At 42.8% G+C, this 14,327-nt stretch overlaps 1 protein-coding gene across 2 annotated transcripts in view; it reads left to right on the top strand.

Annotated features, from left to right (window-relative positions):
* Window positions 1–14,327, top strand: part of LOC146821901 (zinc transporter ZIP9-like) — a 164,395-nt gene that overhangs the window by 83,844 nt on the left and 66,224 nt on the right. For both annotated transcript variants that reach the window (XM_085612990.1, XM_085612989.1), the window contains exon 3: window positions 12,297–12,479. In XM_085612990.1, the coding sequence (XP_085469116.1) occupies window positions 12,297–12,479 (183 nt within the window). The remainder of the gene's footprint in view (window positions 1–12,296; window positions 12,480–14,327) is intronic.

Below are 14,327 nucleotides of genomic sequence, written 5' to 3'. Positions count from 1 at the left end.
TTGTTTTATTGTCTTGGGAGCTTCTATTTTCTCAACTGCAAACTTACCACATTTATAACTCCAGGAGCAGGGTATCAATACTCGAAATTTCTTTTGGACTCTCAGGCACTGCCTCTGGTTTTTCAGAGACTTGTGTTGAAAGTTCTACAAGGCTTGAGGGAAGCAAAGGCTTTCCAGGATGACATCCTGGTATTTGGCAAAGACGAAAAGGAACCCAACACTGATTTAAGTATGGTATCATCAGCGTTGCAGGGGTTGAATTTAATAATCAAGCATAGTAGGTTCAAATGTGGGAGGGCCAGAGTAGAATAATCAAGCCATAACATTTTGAAGAATGTTGTACAATCTAAGGATGACTACCTTGAGGTGATGGTTATGGATCCAAAACTTGAGTCTAAGGAACATTAATTTCATTCTTTGTGCTCAATTACATTGTATTCTAGGTTTATAGTTTAGAATTATATCTCTAAACTGGTTGACTAGGCCTAAATGGAATGAAAAGCTGAAATGAAAAACTTGCTTTGTGTTTTTGAAAACAGGAAATATGTTTTAGGAAGATCCAAATGCGCCTTATGTAAAATATTTTGTTGTAGGAAGAAAACTGCAGGACACACAAGTGAGTGCAGAGTAGGAGTGGTTTTGAAGCAGATAAGTGAAGGAGATCTGTGTCCTACATAGAAAAACGACTCAGTAATTCAGTGGGAAGTTCTGGCATTACTTTGGCCAGCTAAGTGGTTTCACACCTATCATTGGGGAACAAAGTTTGATATAAGAATGAACCATAAACTGGAGTTGCAATTACATATAATATGTACCTGGGATACATAATAGTCAGGCCGATGGGTTTCAATGTCACTTTTGTGTTTGAAAATGGCCGAAAGAAAGTACTGAAGTGGGGTAATGTTAAGTTGCTGTTATGTAACACAGTGGGAGGAATTTGAGTTTGGCAACGTTTTAAAGAGAGTGAATAGATTTGAGAAAAGGAGGATAAGGCTACGTGTGACGTCAAGTGTTATTTGGTGAAGTGATGGCCATTGCAGAGATATTCTAGTGATAAGTGTCAGACCCATGGAAAAATTAAGGAAGAATTGAAGTTACACAATGAAATCCCAGAGGGATTATGGAAGGATATGTGGAAGGATATTTTCAAATTATGTCTTGTCATGAAGGGCATTGTGGAATGTTGATTACCACAAGGAAAACCAAGGAGTATATCTGGATGCCTAAATTAATCTTTAGGTGAGGAATTATGATACATTTTAAGAGAGATAAAACAGCAAAGGTTTGCAAAAATCCTGTGATTTATTTTGAATTGCTGTATGGTCTGTTGAAGAAAGTAGAGTTGGATATTATGTGACCGTTGTGATGCTACTTTAGGAGGAATCTTTCCCAATACTATTTACTGATTATTTCAATAAGTGGCTGGAGGTATGCATTTTTGGGAGTATTACTGAGGAAGTAGTAATCAGTTTTGTTGTGGATCTATTTTGCTCTGATTTATTCCTGAGTAAATTGTATCTGACAATGTGGTTCAGGGGTATTAAACATTCACACACTGCTTTGCGTCATCCTGAAGCAGATGACCTGGTGCAACAGTTTAACAGTGTAGCCACTGAGTCTCTCCAATCAGCTGTAAAGTCAGGAATGGAATGGATAACCATGTTACAAGGGAAATTGTTATCCTAGTGAACCATACCCAATGCAGTCACAGGGAAGTCACCATTTGAGTTGTTGAGAAAAGGAAGCTGCCGTCAAAACCTATTCATTGGTGGTAGATCAAATGACATGGTAGTTTGAAAAATGTACAGACACATGTAGTGATGAGAGATAAAGTGAAGAACTTTTAAAGAAGGATAAGGAGGTATGCTAATAATCTGAAGGGTAATGTGAGATTTGATCAGCCAGGGATTGTATTAGATCAAAGGGTCAGGATAGAGAAACATGAGTTGATTCATAATAGAGAACACTGTTGGGAAGACCCTTGAAGGTGGTGGAGATATTCGGGTCTTCTGTAAGTGTGGAACATGGAAGGATTTGGAATTTGAATAGGGTGTTGTGGAGTGGATGAGTTTGGTGATTGTGCAGAAAATGCCAATGGTGTAAAGAGCTGTGTTGTTGATGATGGTAAAGAGCTTTTGATAATTTATTTCAATGTAGAGACAACACCACTGGTGTTTATTCTGATGTTAACATTGATTTAGACCTGAGTGCACAAGTAGGAGTGAAAACTTCCTGGAAAATGTAAGGATTTTGTTAGAAGGTAGGGAGTAGTTGTGGATTACATAGCACTGTAGGCATTGTTTTTTCTTGTGTGAATTGTAGGAGAAAGGTGTATGGTGACATGCTATGTTGTGAATGTTGGAAGACTGGACAGCCTGTTGTGTGTGGACTGTGTGAGTGATGCATGGAATAGAATGAGTGAAGTAATGTTATCCAGAATGTAGCAAGATGAAAGGTCTTGAATGGAATGTAGGGACAATTGTGACATACCCGAAGGCAGGGTAGCTTTCCGCTGCTTCTGTTAGTGAATTGAACTTTGGAATAAACATCTTACTCCTCAGGGCAGTGTTCTCGTCTACTTGATGCCCATTTCGAACAGTGTTGGCTCTGTTAAGTTGATCTAGAACCAAGGTGTTTGGTTGCAATGGACTAGAGACTTGCAACACAAGGATTGTGCAGCTGTTTTAAAGTTTGCTTCATAGGAAAACACTTTTATTTTGTGGAATATGATGAGTTGGTGCCATGCAGTTTGTGCCTTTTAGGACATGTGCATTCTGGAGTTGACTGTGGTGTCTATGTGGAATCTCAATGATGAGGCGCAATTGACCAATTGTGATATGGAAGTCTCAAGGTTCATCCCCGAGAGCATTGCTGAGCAGGTTCCTGTTGGTTATTGCTGGTGATTAGCACCAACTCTGTTTTCATGGAGTTGAGCTTCAAGTATGATTTAGACAACCAGGTCTAGATTGTAACGAGGCAATTCTTGATCTGGCTTGTGCTGTTGCCTGATGTGATTTGTAGGTAGAGTTAGAAATCATCCACATGATATCATGGGGTTACACAGAAATGGGTTCTCGCTGGTCTGGGCTACAGCTGAACTGTGCTTTCTTTTTGTTGTTTATTTATGCTTTAAAACTGTGAATGTATGAAATGAATGTGAGACTTGAAGCATCAATGAGCTGATCATTTGATGCTGCCCCCAAGCCATTGTACCTGCGACATCACAGTAGAAGGTTCACTTTGGCTCGAACTGTCTTCCTGTCAGGGTAGCATGGGAGCTTAAGTTTGGAGCTGGTGACTGGCAGGGGTAGGAGGGGTGAATGAAAACCGAGTGCACTGAAAGTAATCCTTGGTATCCCAGATCCATTATACAAGGTAGGCTGATAGCCAGTGGACACTATGAAACGTAGTCATAGGAAAGAAGGTTTTGAGTTACTTCTCAGCTAAATGATGCAATAAGTAAAGATTGCATTTATTTTCTCTTCCAAACAAATGTCAGAGTGAGAGAAGCAGCAAGGACTAAACTGAGACCCCCAATCCTATTGAGTTAGCAGTGTCATGTGAGAACATAGTTGATCTTGGGAGACTTTCGCAGGTTCCTCAAGAAGTAAGTGATCCAGGTATCACTGTGACATGGGGAGAAGTTTTTAAGAGTGTCTGCGAAGTAACTTTGCCACTGTCAGGGGGTGGTGTGCTCTGCTTAAACCAGTCTGGCACAGGGGAGGCAATAACTTGGATTTTAAGAAAACACCCCCTGAAATGCAAGTGGTTTTAGGGACTTGGAAGGGGCACAGATGAAACAGGCTCTGTGAGTGATAGATCCTCTCAGGGGGCAGGCCTATTTTTGGAAATATAAACGGGTAAACAGTGCAGACCGACTGAACCCTTTAAATCCAGCCCTCTCCATTTCTGGTAGAAAGTTGGTTGCTGAGTTGTTGGAGCGGTCAGTATATATTACCTTGAAGTATTCCAAGCAAGACCTCACCAGATCTCACAACAGTACTACCCAATATCTGGCTTGGAGCAGAGACAGCTGGAAATTGATCCATTGTCTACCTCATTGAATGATTTCCAAAGGTAAATTCAGAATTGAAATGGATTCCCATGTTTGCCTATTTAAATTATATGCACTTTGTAATCTGCATGACACACATTCTCTGCAGCTCTCCAATCTCTCTCCATCAGTAAAATTAGTCATCAGTTATCTTGACACTTTTATTGTTGCCATAAAATTAAGAGAGACAAGGGACACTGCAGCAGGTGTTTTTAACTCCATAACATATTTGAAAAAACGTACCCCCCACCCCCCGAGGTCAGTGCCTAGTGCGGTGGAACTGCTCGTGCCGCCCTTGAGCCAGCCCTGTGTGACTAGAAGATCTCTTATGATATTTGCTCCTTCTGTCATATTTCCTAGTGTAGATTATGTCTATTTTGAGGGACTTAAGTCAGACTACATATTGTGCAGGGTGTGACTTTGTTCTGCGTCCTCTTTTAAGATATGTGGTTATCTCCTCTTCCAGGTGTGTGTTTTTTCGGGGGTGGTTCTCTGCAGCCTGTTTCTGTAAGAGGGTGATCATCTGTATCTACAAGAAGACAGTGTTCATAACTACATTTGGCCTGGGATAGAGCCACTTAAAAATCATGGAGTCATCGTGCTTATGATGTCAGCTAACAGGCAACATGACCCCATTTATACTTTACCTGGCAGATTTGATGTTCTTTCAGACCTATACCATGTTTTGCTACAAGGATGCACTTCTTTTATTGACAATCGCAATCATTTACTTGCATGTTCACATCATTATCTGCAAGTTGTTGCTCTGAACTCTGCTTTCTATCAAGCACCTACCTGACCTTGATTACCATAAGGTTTACAAGATTGTGGGAGCGCTGCACGTCTCCGCAGTCCCCAGGAGACCTCAGCGCATCAGGATTCTTGTTACAAAAAGAGGCAATTTAAGTGTGCTTGGCTTAAACACTTTTGGTCAAAGATGGCTAATGATTTTATTGCATGACGTTTGACGCGTTTCTGAACCCTCCTGGTTTCGCATGAGAATGCATCAGGATAGATTATGACGTAGTGTGAGCCTTAGTTTCAAAAGGAACCTCCTTTGCTGGGAAAGTCTGCGCTAAGTAGAATCCTGCTGGGTTCTAACCCTCTACTGCTAATCCTGTGCATTGGTTGCCTGGTGATACATTAATCTGCCTTCAGTGTTGCTGCGAGACAACTCCTCAGGGCATCTGTGTCCTTGGCACCTGGTTTCATGATGCACTCGGGGTGTACATCGGAGCCCTGGGTTAATCCCAGGGCACAAGTCCTAAAAAAAGAAGTGGGGGGACGCTGACGTCACGACAGGAAGTGACGTCACGAAAGGTGGCTTGCACCATCAGACACATTGCCTCCCCTCGCTCACCCCTTGTGTAATGATGTGTGCCCCGGGCTTTGTTAGTTTATTGTAGCTCTTGCATTTCATTCCATTACATCATTTTTGACCCGTTTAGTTTTTTTTGACAGATTTGTTCCCAGACTTTGTTTTTTTCGTCCATCTGGAGCCGGTTTGTTGTGTGTTCAATATGATCCTTAGAATATGATATATTAGGCCCAATGCATCTCAGGTAGTTTGTGGCTTTGGACCTGTTGCATTATACTGCGCATCAAGCCTTTCCTCTCCTGTGTCGTTGAGTTGCCTGGTTTGGGTGGGCTGCGCCACTGGATCGTCATGAAGACCAGAATAGTCATGAGGGGGAATGTTGTTTTTGGGGGGTGGGAGGGGAGTTTTATATAGCGCAAACTAGATCTGAAGGGATCAGAGCGCTTTACATGACCACTAGTGGCATTACAGACGGACACAATTAATTTTTTTGGTAACTAAAGAATGGTCCAACCACATCTGAAGCTGCACAGCTTGGTTTGTGTTATTGATGTGTGAGACGGTTACACCCACGGTATGGACAGCTGTGTGCGTGTGTGTGGAGAATGTACACACACTTGTTGTTTTTTTTTTCAAATATATCTTTATTGGCATGTTCAGTTATAGTTTTCAACGATGTTTACATGAGTCATATAGCCCACCACAGTTCTCCATCCAGTCTCAATCCAATATATAATCCGTATTATTTATGGCTACTTCAAGCCTACTACCCAATTGGGATATCCAACGGTAAAGAGTAGCCAACAGCCTCTTTGACTGCTACGCTGTCTACCTCTAGTGAGATATATATGTCTCCTATTGCTTTAGATGTATACTGACCCTCGAGGAGTCACTGGGGCTGCCATATGAATACAATAACCATCATATTATGTGCTACTTAAGCCAACAAAGCACAGAAAAACCAACGTAGTCACAGGGTCATCCAGAGTCTACACTGTTTGATTCTTTAGAATCTAAATCGTCTCAGTGAGGGGGCGGGTATCTACTTCTTAACCAGTGTATTTCATCCATCCCAGGAGTGGGGGGCCGGGTTAGCCCTATGTTCATTATTAATCTCCAGGCAGTGCCTTCTCCGGCCCAACAGTCATATCGTCCGGTAGAGTGCCACTTCATGAGCCGCTCACTGTGTGTCGCTTACACTCTCGTCCGCTGTCTTCTCTTTCCTACTCCCCATGCATGTAGGACTTCTGTCCATAGTCCTGCCAGGGGGCGGCAACGCAGTGTCCTTGCATTATCTCGTAACAGTGCCCTCTTCTCTGCTCTCGCCCACATTTCTCTCCCATGCCACCTCTGAAGGGTCCAACTTCGCCATCCACTTCAGCGCTATTTGTTTCCGTGCCGGGACCATTGCAAGATCTGCAAATTTGGTACCGGCGTTCTTAGCTTTGGGCCTAGGGAATAGTCCCAGTAGCCCAACCTCTACTGTGCATGGTAAAGAGTGCGCCAATGTCCTGTTGATCGCGTTTATTGTTGAAGCCCAAAAACTGTAATCTCGGACACAACCACGTCATGTGATCAAAACCCACATCTCACTCCCTGCATTTCGGGCATCTTCGGTCATATCCCCCATACATGACCTGTAACCGGTGTGGTGTGAGGTATGTCTTATGTATGTAGTTAAATTGGATGAGAGCTGCATTTTTAGAGATCCGTTGTGGGCTCCCCAGAATCCTAGCCCAAACCCCATCTGACAGTTCCCTGCTTAAGAGGGTTTAACATCTTACTCGGGATTTGTTTAAGGGTTTTGTGACCATCGCTAATTGAGCCTTATAGAGCCGTTTCACTAAGAGACAGGCCTCTCCTAGGGTCACTATTGCCTGTAGTACCCCATGTGTCCCTGGATCTGTCCTTCCCCCTTGCCATATTTCTCTGGCCTAGCAAAGTGGCCAACTGTAGTAAAGAACCTTCACAGGAAGTACCTTACATGCAATATTTATTCCAAATTCACCATCAACACCTTTTCGGTCACTACTAAGCTTAACACCAACTGACATGTCAAAACATTTGCATCAACAGTCTAAATGTTGTACAATCAAACGGCTGGGAAAGGGTGGAGAGAACTTTGAGGGTAAAGGAGAAAATAAATAATTAACATAATTAAAATGCAAAATCAGAACACTATGGGGCCGATTCCGATCCGTTTAAAATTTTCCCCGTACGAATCGTCTCCGGATTTTTTTTACGTACGAATCGTACAAGTCCCGTACAAACTGGCAAGTACGATTCGTATGTAAAAAACTCCATACGAATCGCATTGGCAAAATTCCCCAACACGTCCTCGGGTCGGAAAAAGTGTCCGACACGTCCCCGGACAGTTTTACGTACGGATCGGGAAACCGAAGTCCGAACGCGCAAGTACGATCCGTCCCGTCCGTCCGAATGCACAACCGTATGGTAAAAACACCGTATGGTGCGTACCACAATTGTTGTGTTGCCGGTTCGCGTCCATGTTGACTTCCGTTGTGGCGGACGCAGGCCTTGGTGGAGTCGCCCCCACCCCCGAAGTGACCAGGCCCTGGGGGTCAGGTATGTACAGGGCATGTTTGATTTTGGACTTGGGTGGGGGTTATGTTTCCTGCCCCTGCCTCCCCCCCTTTGACCCTGGGTGTTGTTCTGACCTTCTGCGGCATCTGCGGCGGTTCCTGTACACCAGGTGGACTGCAATGAGGGCCGGGATGACACGTAGGTTTGGGTCCATGGCTGTCCGTCGCGTACAGGTGCTCCTTGTGCGCGTCGTCCTGATTTCCCGACAGTTTTTGGCTCCCGTAAAATATTGTCCGTGCGGAGTGACGTCGATACGAATCGTACTTGCTGGTTCGTGAAACGCTGCCTGACTCCGTCCGGACGTCACGTCCGCGGTGTCCCAGATCGGAATTGTGGGTATTTTTTGTTCGGTCGGTGTTTTTTACGATTCGTACGCAAATGGTGTTTGCGTAAGAATCGTACTTGCATGTTTGTAAGGTATTTCGACCGGGTACGAGTCAGACGGAGAAAACGCTCCGTCCGACGGTTCGTACCCGGTTTATCCAGGATCGGAATCGGCCCCTATATGGGAAGCAAGGACCGTGAAGGGGATTAAAATACCTGAAAATATGTATACACATGAATATAATGCAAATCAAAGCTAGGAACTCTTTGTAATTCCCAGTTTTAAATGGAGAGCTGCTCCTTTTTATGGTGTGTCTATACAACACCACTGACAGTCTAATTCTGCCCACCTCAAATGTTTGTTTTTCTAGAAAAGCCTTTTAGGCAAAGTATTAACATAGTGCTATCCATGCTGCGCTAGGAAAGCGACAAAGATTTTTGCTATTTTTGCAGCAAAGTCTTTAAGCAAAGGATTAGTAAGTACTGTCCACACCAAGCTGAAAAATAGCATAAAAGAATACGCACCAGCAGTGTGGGCACTAATGTCGCACTAATGTATTGTACCAAATATCATGAATGCTCTTACGCTCTGTTTTTCGTGACTCCTCTGCTTAGAAGCCACAACAAACAACCAATAAAGCAATTCAAAAGGAGCGTGAACTGTATTACAAAATGTATCTTATACTCTATTCCCAGCCAAGATTCAAGCAATAAAATGTCCAACTTTTATTTATTTATGTTTTTGGGAAAAAAGTTTTATTTTGAAAAACGTAAATGAATAAAAGTTGAATTCTGAACGCGATACCAAGACTCCTGGAAATTGAATCTCGTCAAACTATTCATATTTGATATGTTTCTGGACATTTTATTTCTTGTATCTTGGCTGGGAATAGAGTAAAAAATAAAAATTTTAATACAGTTGAAGCTCCTTGTCAATTGCTTTGTTGGCTGGAAAATAGCACAGTTGCTTTACCATTCCAGGCACAGTGGTGCAACATTAGATTGGTAAAAAAAAAAAAACATCCATGCCAAGAGAACATATGTGTCAGGTACTGTCACATATCTACCGTCAGAGAAGCAAAGCTTTGGCCAGACACAATGGGCACCAGTATATGTAAAAGCCAAACACTCATAGGGTTATAGTGCTGCATACATTATGCGAATCAAATCTAGCAACTCTGGGTAGTTCCTGGGTTTAGGTGGAGAGCTACTTCTATTTATGAAGCACATATACAACACCAACAACACTCTAAATCAGCCACAAAGTCTGTTTTTCTAGTAAAGTCTTTTTCAAGCATCGCCATTAGCATACCTGCCAACTTACAAATACATTTCAGCATGCGTGGAGGGGGTGGGGCATTGCAGTGGGCAGGGCGTGGTGCTGAAAGCTACCTAAGGGGCAGTCTGCCCTTCACCAAGCCCTCCCTCAGCCTCCCCAGAAAAATAAAGGTATGCTGAGATTGTTGCTGATGCCCTGGGGTACTTTCACACCCCTTAATGGACATCAGCTGCTTACAGCCATGAAAGACAAGGAGGAAAGCCACTTTGTGCAGTGTTTTTCAATTTGTCTTCCTTGCCACCATGTGATTTTGGCTCCTCACCCGCGTGAAGGGAGTCTAAATTATGTGGCACATGGTGGCACCATGTGAGTTGGCAGGTCTGGATCAGCACAGTGCTCTTTAGTCCAAACTGTAAAAGTGTCACTAGTTAATCCTAAACGGTAATAATGGGCATTGAATGGTAAAATGCCTTTTTCAAGTTTAGGTCGAGCCTAACCAGTGCACATTCGCTGTTTGCAAGACCTGTTGTTATCTCCTCTATCGGCTTTTGGCATGCCCATGAATTGCCATTTGTTCATTGTTGTGCCGTTTAGAAATACGGGGTTTTTATTGGTGCATTGGGTCTGATTCTCCCGCCTTTGCGTGCTTGGGTCACGCCCAGGCGATTTCACTCATTGTTTGCTTGCCTTGGCCATCCCAATACGTCCACGGTTCCTCCTGGTCATTCTGATCTGACTTTTTATTTTGTAGGCTATCAACATAGTTTTAGGCTTTCAGGCCGTTTCAACCTTAGCATGGACAACTCATGCAAATCCGATGCTTCACGATTTTAATGCAAAAATGGATAAAGGCTTTGACACTATTCAGGGACAATATTGCCCTTCAGCTTGATTTGGTGCTGGAAATTGGTATGTAAGCCCAAACATTCTGTGTACGCTTCTGGCTACTCTCTGCAAATGGCTTCCCCAATGAACGATCTCTACACCATAAGGACTGGTTCTATGTCATCGGGATCACCTTTTGTTGTCTCCAACCTAGTTGGACCGTCACTTTGCAATGTAAATTGTCCACACTGTTTTACTTTTCCCCCTTCAAAATTTTTTAAATCTTTACCATCCCTTCTAGGAGAATCAGGTGTTTATTATACATCCTAGAGTTGTTGTTCACTTTTTCTAACACGTATTCTTCATCACAAAATTTTTCCTTAAGCAAATTGCTGTCAAGTAGGGTAAATTGAATACGACTATGCAACCACTGTGATTGCCTGATCTAAGGTAATTTCACAGCTAAGTAGTTTTAAGTTGGAGCTGAAAGAGTAAGTGCTCATCATTTGTCACAAATTCACAAATTCGACTGAATATATATTTATTGAGTTCAATTCTCTATACACACAGACTAGTGAAGAGGTCATGTTTCAAACACTTTCAACAGGAAGACTTTTTGACATACAATTAGAGTTGTTCGAAAAATTTCCAAAGTTTCATCTACGATAATACATTTGGTATAATCATAGTTATGTTTAGTCTTTGGTACCAGATATTCTTTTACTTTAGTACCATACTCATTCTTCTTCTCTTCCATCCCATCAGAAACCTTTTCCATTTGTATTTTCATTTCTTTTACCTAGCCTGCCATGTGTTGTATTCCCTGGGCCATACTTACAGTGTCCTTAAGGTCAGGATTGTGTGCCAAAGCCTTTTCTTGGATTGAAGGGTTTAGTAAATTTCCCTAAATGATGATTTGCATACATATGATAAACCTCTCAGTGCAGCAAGGTAACTTGTCATTTTTTCTTTTTACTCAATCAAAGAATTCCTCCCTCTCTAAAACTCTGAGCCGCATAAAGCTCCCCAAGCAGATTAAAGGTAACCTGAAACACATCCAGTTGCATGTTGCCTCCATCTCCCCCAACCTTAATTAGCTTTGGTATGCTCCTATGCACTTTACTGCCCTCTATACCAATATTGTGTAGCAAAATATGTTGTTTTCTGAAGGGCGAATGTTCTCGCCTCTTTTTGCCATAAGTTAGGAACCAACCAGTTTTACCCATTGTTTCCATTGCGCTCTAAAATCAATGAAGAAAGAGGGTGGTTGAGAAATGCTAGCATCTGCCATTGTGATAGAAAATTGAGAGAATAGCAACGCTGAACCTGAACGAAAGGAAGAAGTAGACACAAAGAGTTCTGAGACAGTAGGATACAACACATATGATTTCCAAGCATCCTTGTGGTCAGAGAAACCTTTTCTGGCCATGATAAGCCTTTAGTAACTAGTGACTGTGTCCCTGTCATTGCTGGATTTTGTATTACTTGCTGTAGATGATGTAACACCATATGTTGCATTACACTTGCAACAGTGGCACGGATTAAAAGAATCAAGACTTATTGGATAATGCTTTCAACTCTGTATGCATAATGGTGTTAGGACGATGATATTGTTTCTGCATCAAGAAACTATAGGATTCCCTAAAGGATTGCTCTAATTTGTTAGGGATGAAATACCTTTCCTGATCAGTGCTTGTATGAGGTCCTTAAAAAGAGCAAATCTACGTGTGTCACTAGAACAGTTTATTCCTTGACACTCATATCCAATCTGGGCCACTCATAATGGGCCCTCATCGCATATCTGGGCTGTGTTGGATGTTTCTGATAAAGTCTGTCAATTGTGTTTTCTTTAATTTTACATACCTTACTGTATCACTTGTTTTAAAATACAGGAGCCCGACCATGCAGAAACATTGCACTGAATGTAAACATCTCTCAGGAAAGCCCCACGCCTAAGGGGTCTGCTCAAGAAGACACCACCAGCTCTCCTCATTTCTTCATTGGGATCTTCCTGGTAATGGGATTTATCCTCATGTTCATCGTCGATCAGATTGGCAGCTACTGCTCGTACCACGGTAGGTATGTATGGATTGGTTATTTATATAGCACGGCACTAGCCAGAAAACAACAGAGCACTGTGCAATACCTGAGGAATGTGAGAAGATCAGGTGGAAAGTGCACAAATACAATCCACACATTGCATTCCACATCTTTAGGTCCAGGAAGATTAAGTGATTTGTCTAGAATCACAGGATGTGAGTCAAGAGCCAAGGCTGGGATTCAAACCTGGGTTCTCAGGTTCCAAATCTCTAGCCTCAATGCCACACCTCCTCCTTGTGCAATTACTGACACTTTTTTTTTCTCCACTTTAAACTTTTCATATCATTCATTTAGAAAATGTGTATGGTGACTTTCGGGCAAGTCTCCTACCATATTTCCAGGCCAAATTATGAAAACAGATTTATTTATGATTAGACCTTCTCAGGTGAAAGTGTCACTTTACCTACACAGTGAAAAACAGCTTTGATAATCTTTCACTGTAGGAAAATTCTTGCCTTTAATATTTAGCATGCCCAGCTCTTATGCATTAAGTACCCACTTAGAGGTGACTCAACCAATGTATTAAACTAGGTTTTTCTACATGGCAGAGCAATTTGCTCTAACACGTTTTACTGCACTGGCTTTACAGCTGCTAACCAGGAACATAAAGTGCTCTATGGAGCCTATATTTTGGCAACACATGTGGGTGGTGTAAATGTACACCACAACGCACATGTGACATTTTGGTTTCAAGCCACTAGTGCATTTCCTGCACCAACTTACCATGGCTCTAAATCAGGTGTAACCAATTTTAGATTATGTTTTACAGGGGAAGAGCTCAGGCTCTGTGACACCGAATGGAAGCGTCACTGTGCGCAGTCACAATACTAGCCATCAGTTCATTAAAGGGAAAACATTTCGGAAGACCATACAGAAAACGTGAATTGCTACAGTCCCAGACTTATATAGAAGTATAGTTCGATCTAAGAAGGCATGCGGGTTAAGGCCCCGCAACCAAGCTGTGATTTTGGGAGTTGTATTCCTTATTCACCTAATTTGCCAGCTCCCTTCCTGGTTCTGTCTAGTGTCATAGTTTGGTACCCAGGGCTTACATCATTTTACTGTCCTCCTCTGGGGCCTGCTGATAAACAGTCGGCCATACAATTCAGTCACAAGTGAGGGCAAAGTCCTGGATCAGGTCTACTTTGGGTACTATTTAAGAAAAAGTGTAGTGCTAACTCTGGCTATAAACCAGTCCTTGCACCTTGGCCATGGGGGCCAAACACCTTATTCAGATGAGGAGCAAGGACCGGGCATGTTCAAGGAGCAGCGATCGACCACGTCTCACTCATCTGACCGTGTAGTATGAGGCCGACAGCCATCAGGGGCCATTCCAAGTGCAGGGGCCAAAGATTGTGCATCCTCCCATGGATCAGCCCCTGAAACCAGAAATGGGGCGAGGCCAGGACTCCCTTCAGAAAGGGAGGGCTGCTGGGCATGCGTGTCCGGGAGCGGAGGAGACTGAGTCAGAGGACGACCACACCCCTCCACCCGTAGGCTAAGATTGCACTGACAGTGAACACACTGACCACTAATACAAGAGTGTGTGTGCAGCACTCTCATTTTAGGATCTGAGAAAAGGTCTTGTTTGTGTTGTACCAATAAGATTACTAGTGTAGGTCATCTTGGAAACTAGGGACACACAGGCCCTTATACCACATAATAGAAGATCTATTCATGCAGACCACATTAGATTTAGTCACAGTATTTTATCTCTGGTGTGTGACGCTGGTGTAAGACCCTTGTTCTCTTTTGCAGAGAACTATCAATCCTAAGATGCTTCTGGCCCTCTTGTTCCCAGGAGCAAGGTTGCTTATCACATC

The sequence above is a fragment of the Triturus cristatus genome, chromosome 6, assembly GCF_964204655.1.
Source record: "Triturus cristatus chromosome 6, aTriCri1.1, whole genome shotgun sequence".
Lineage (NCBI taxonomy): Eukaryota > Metazoa > Chordata > Amphibia > Caudata > Salamandridae > Triturus > Triturus cristatus.
Note: the sequence above shows the minus strand (reverse complement) of the source record. Positions and strands in the feature narration are given on the sequence as shown.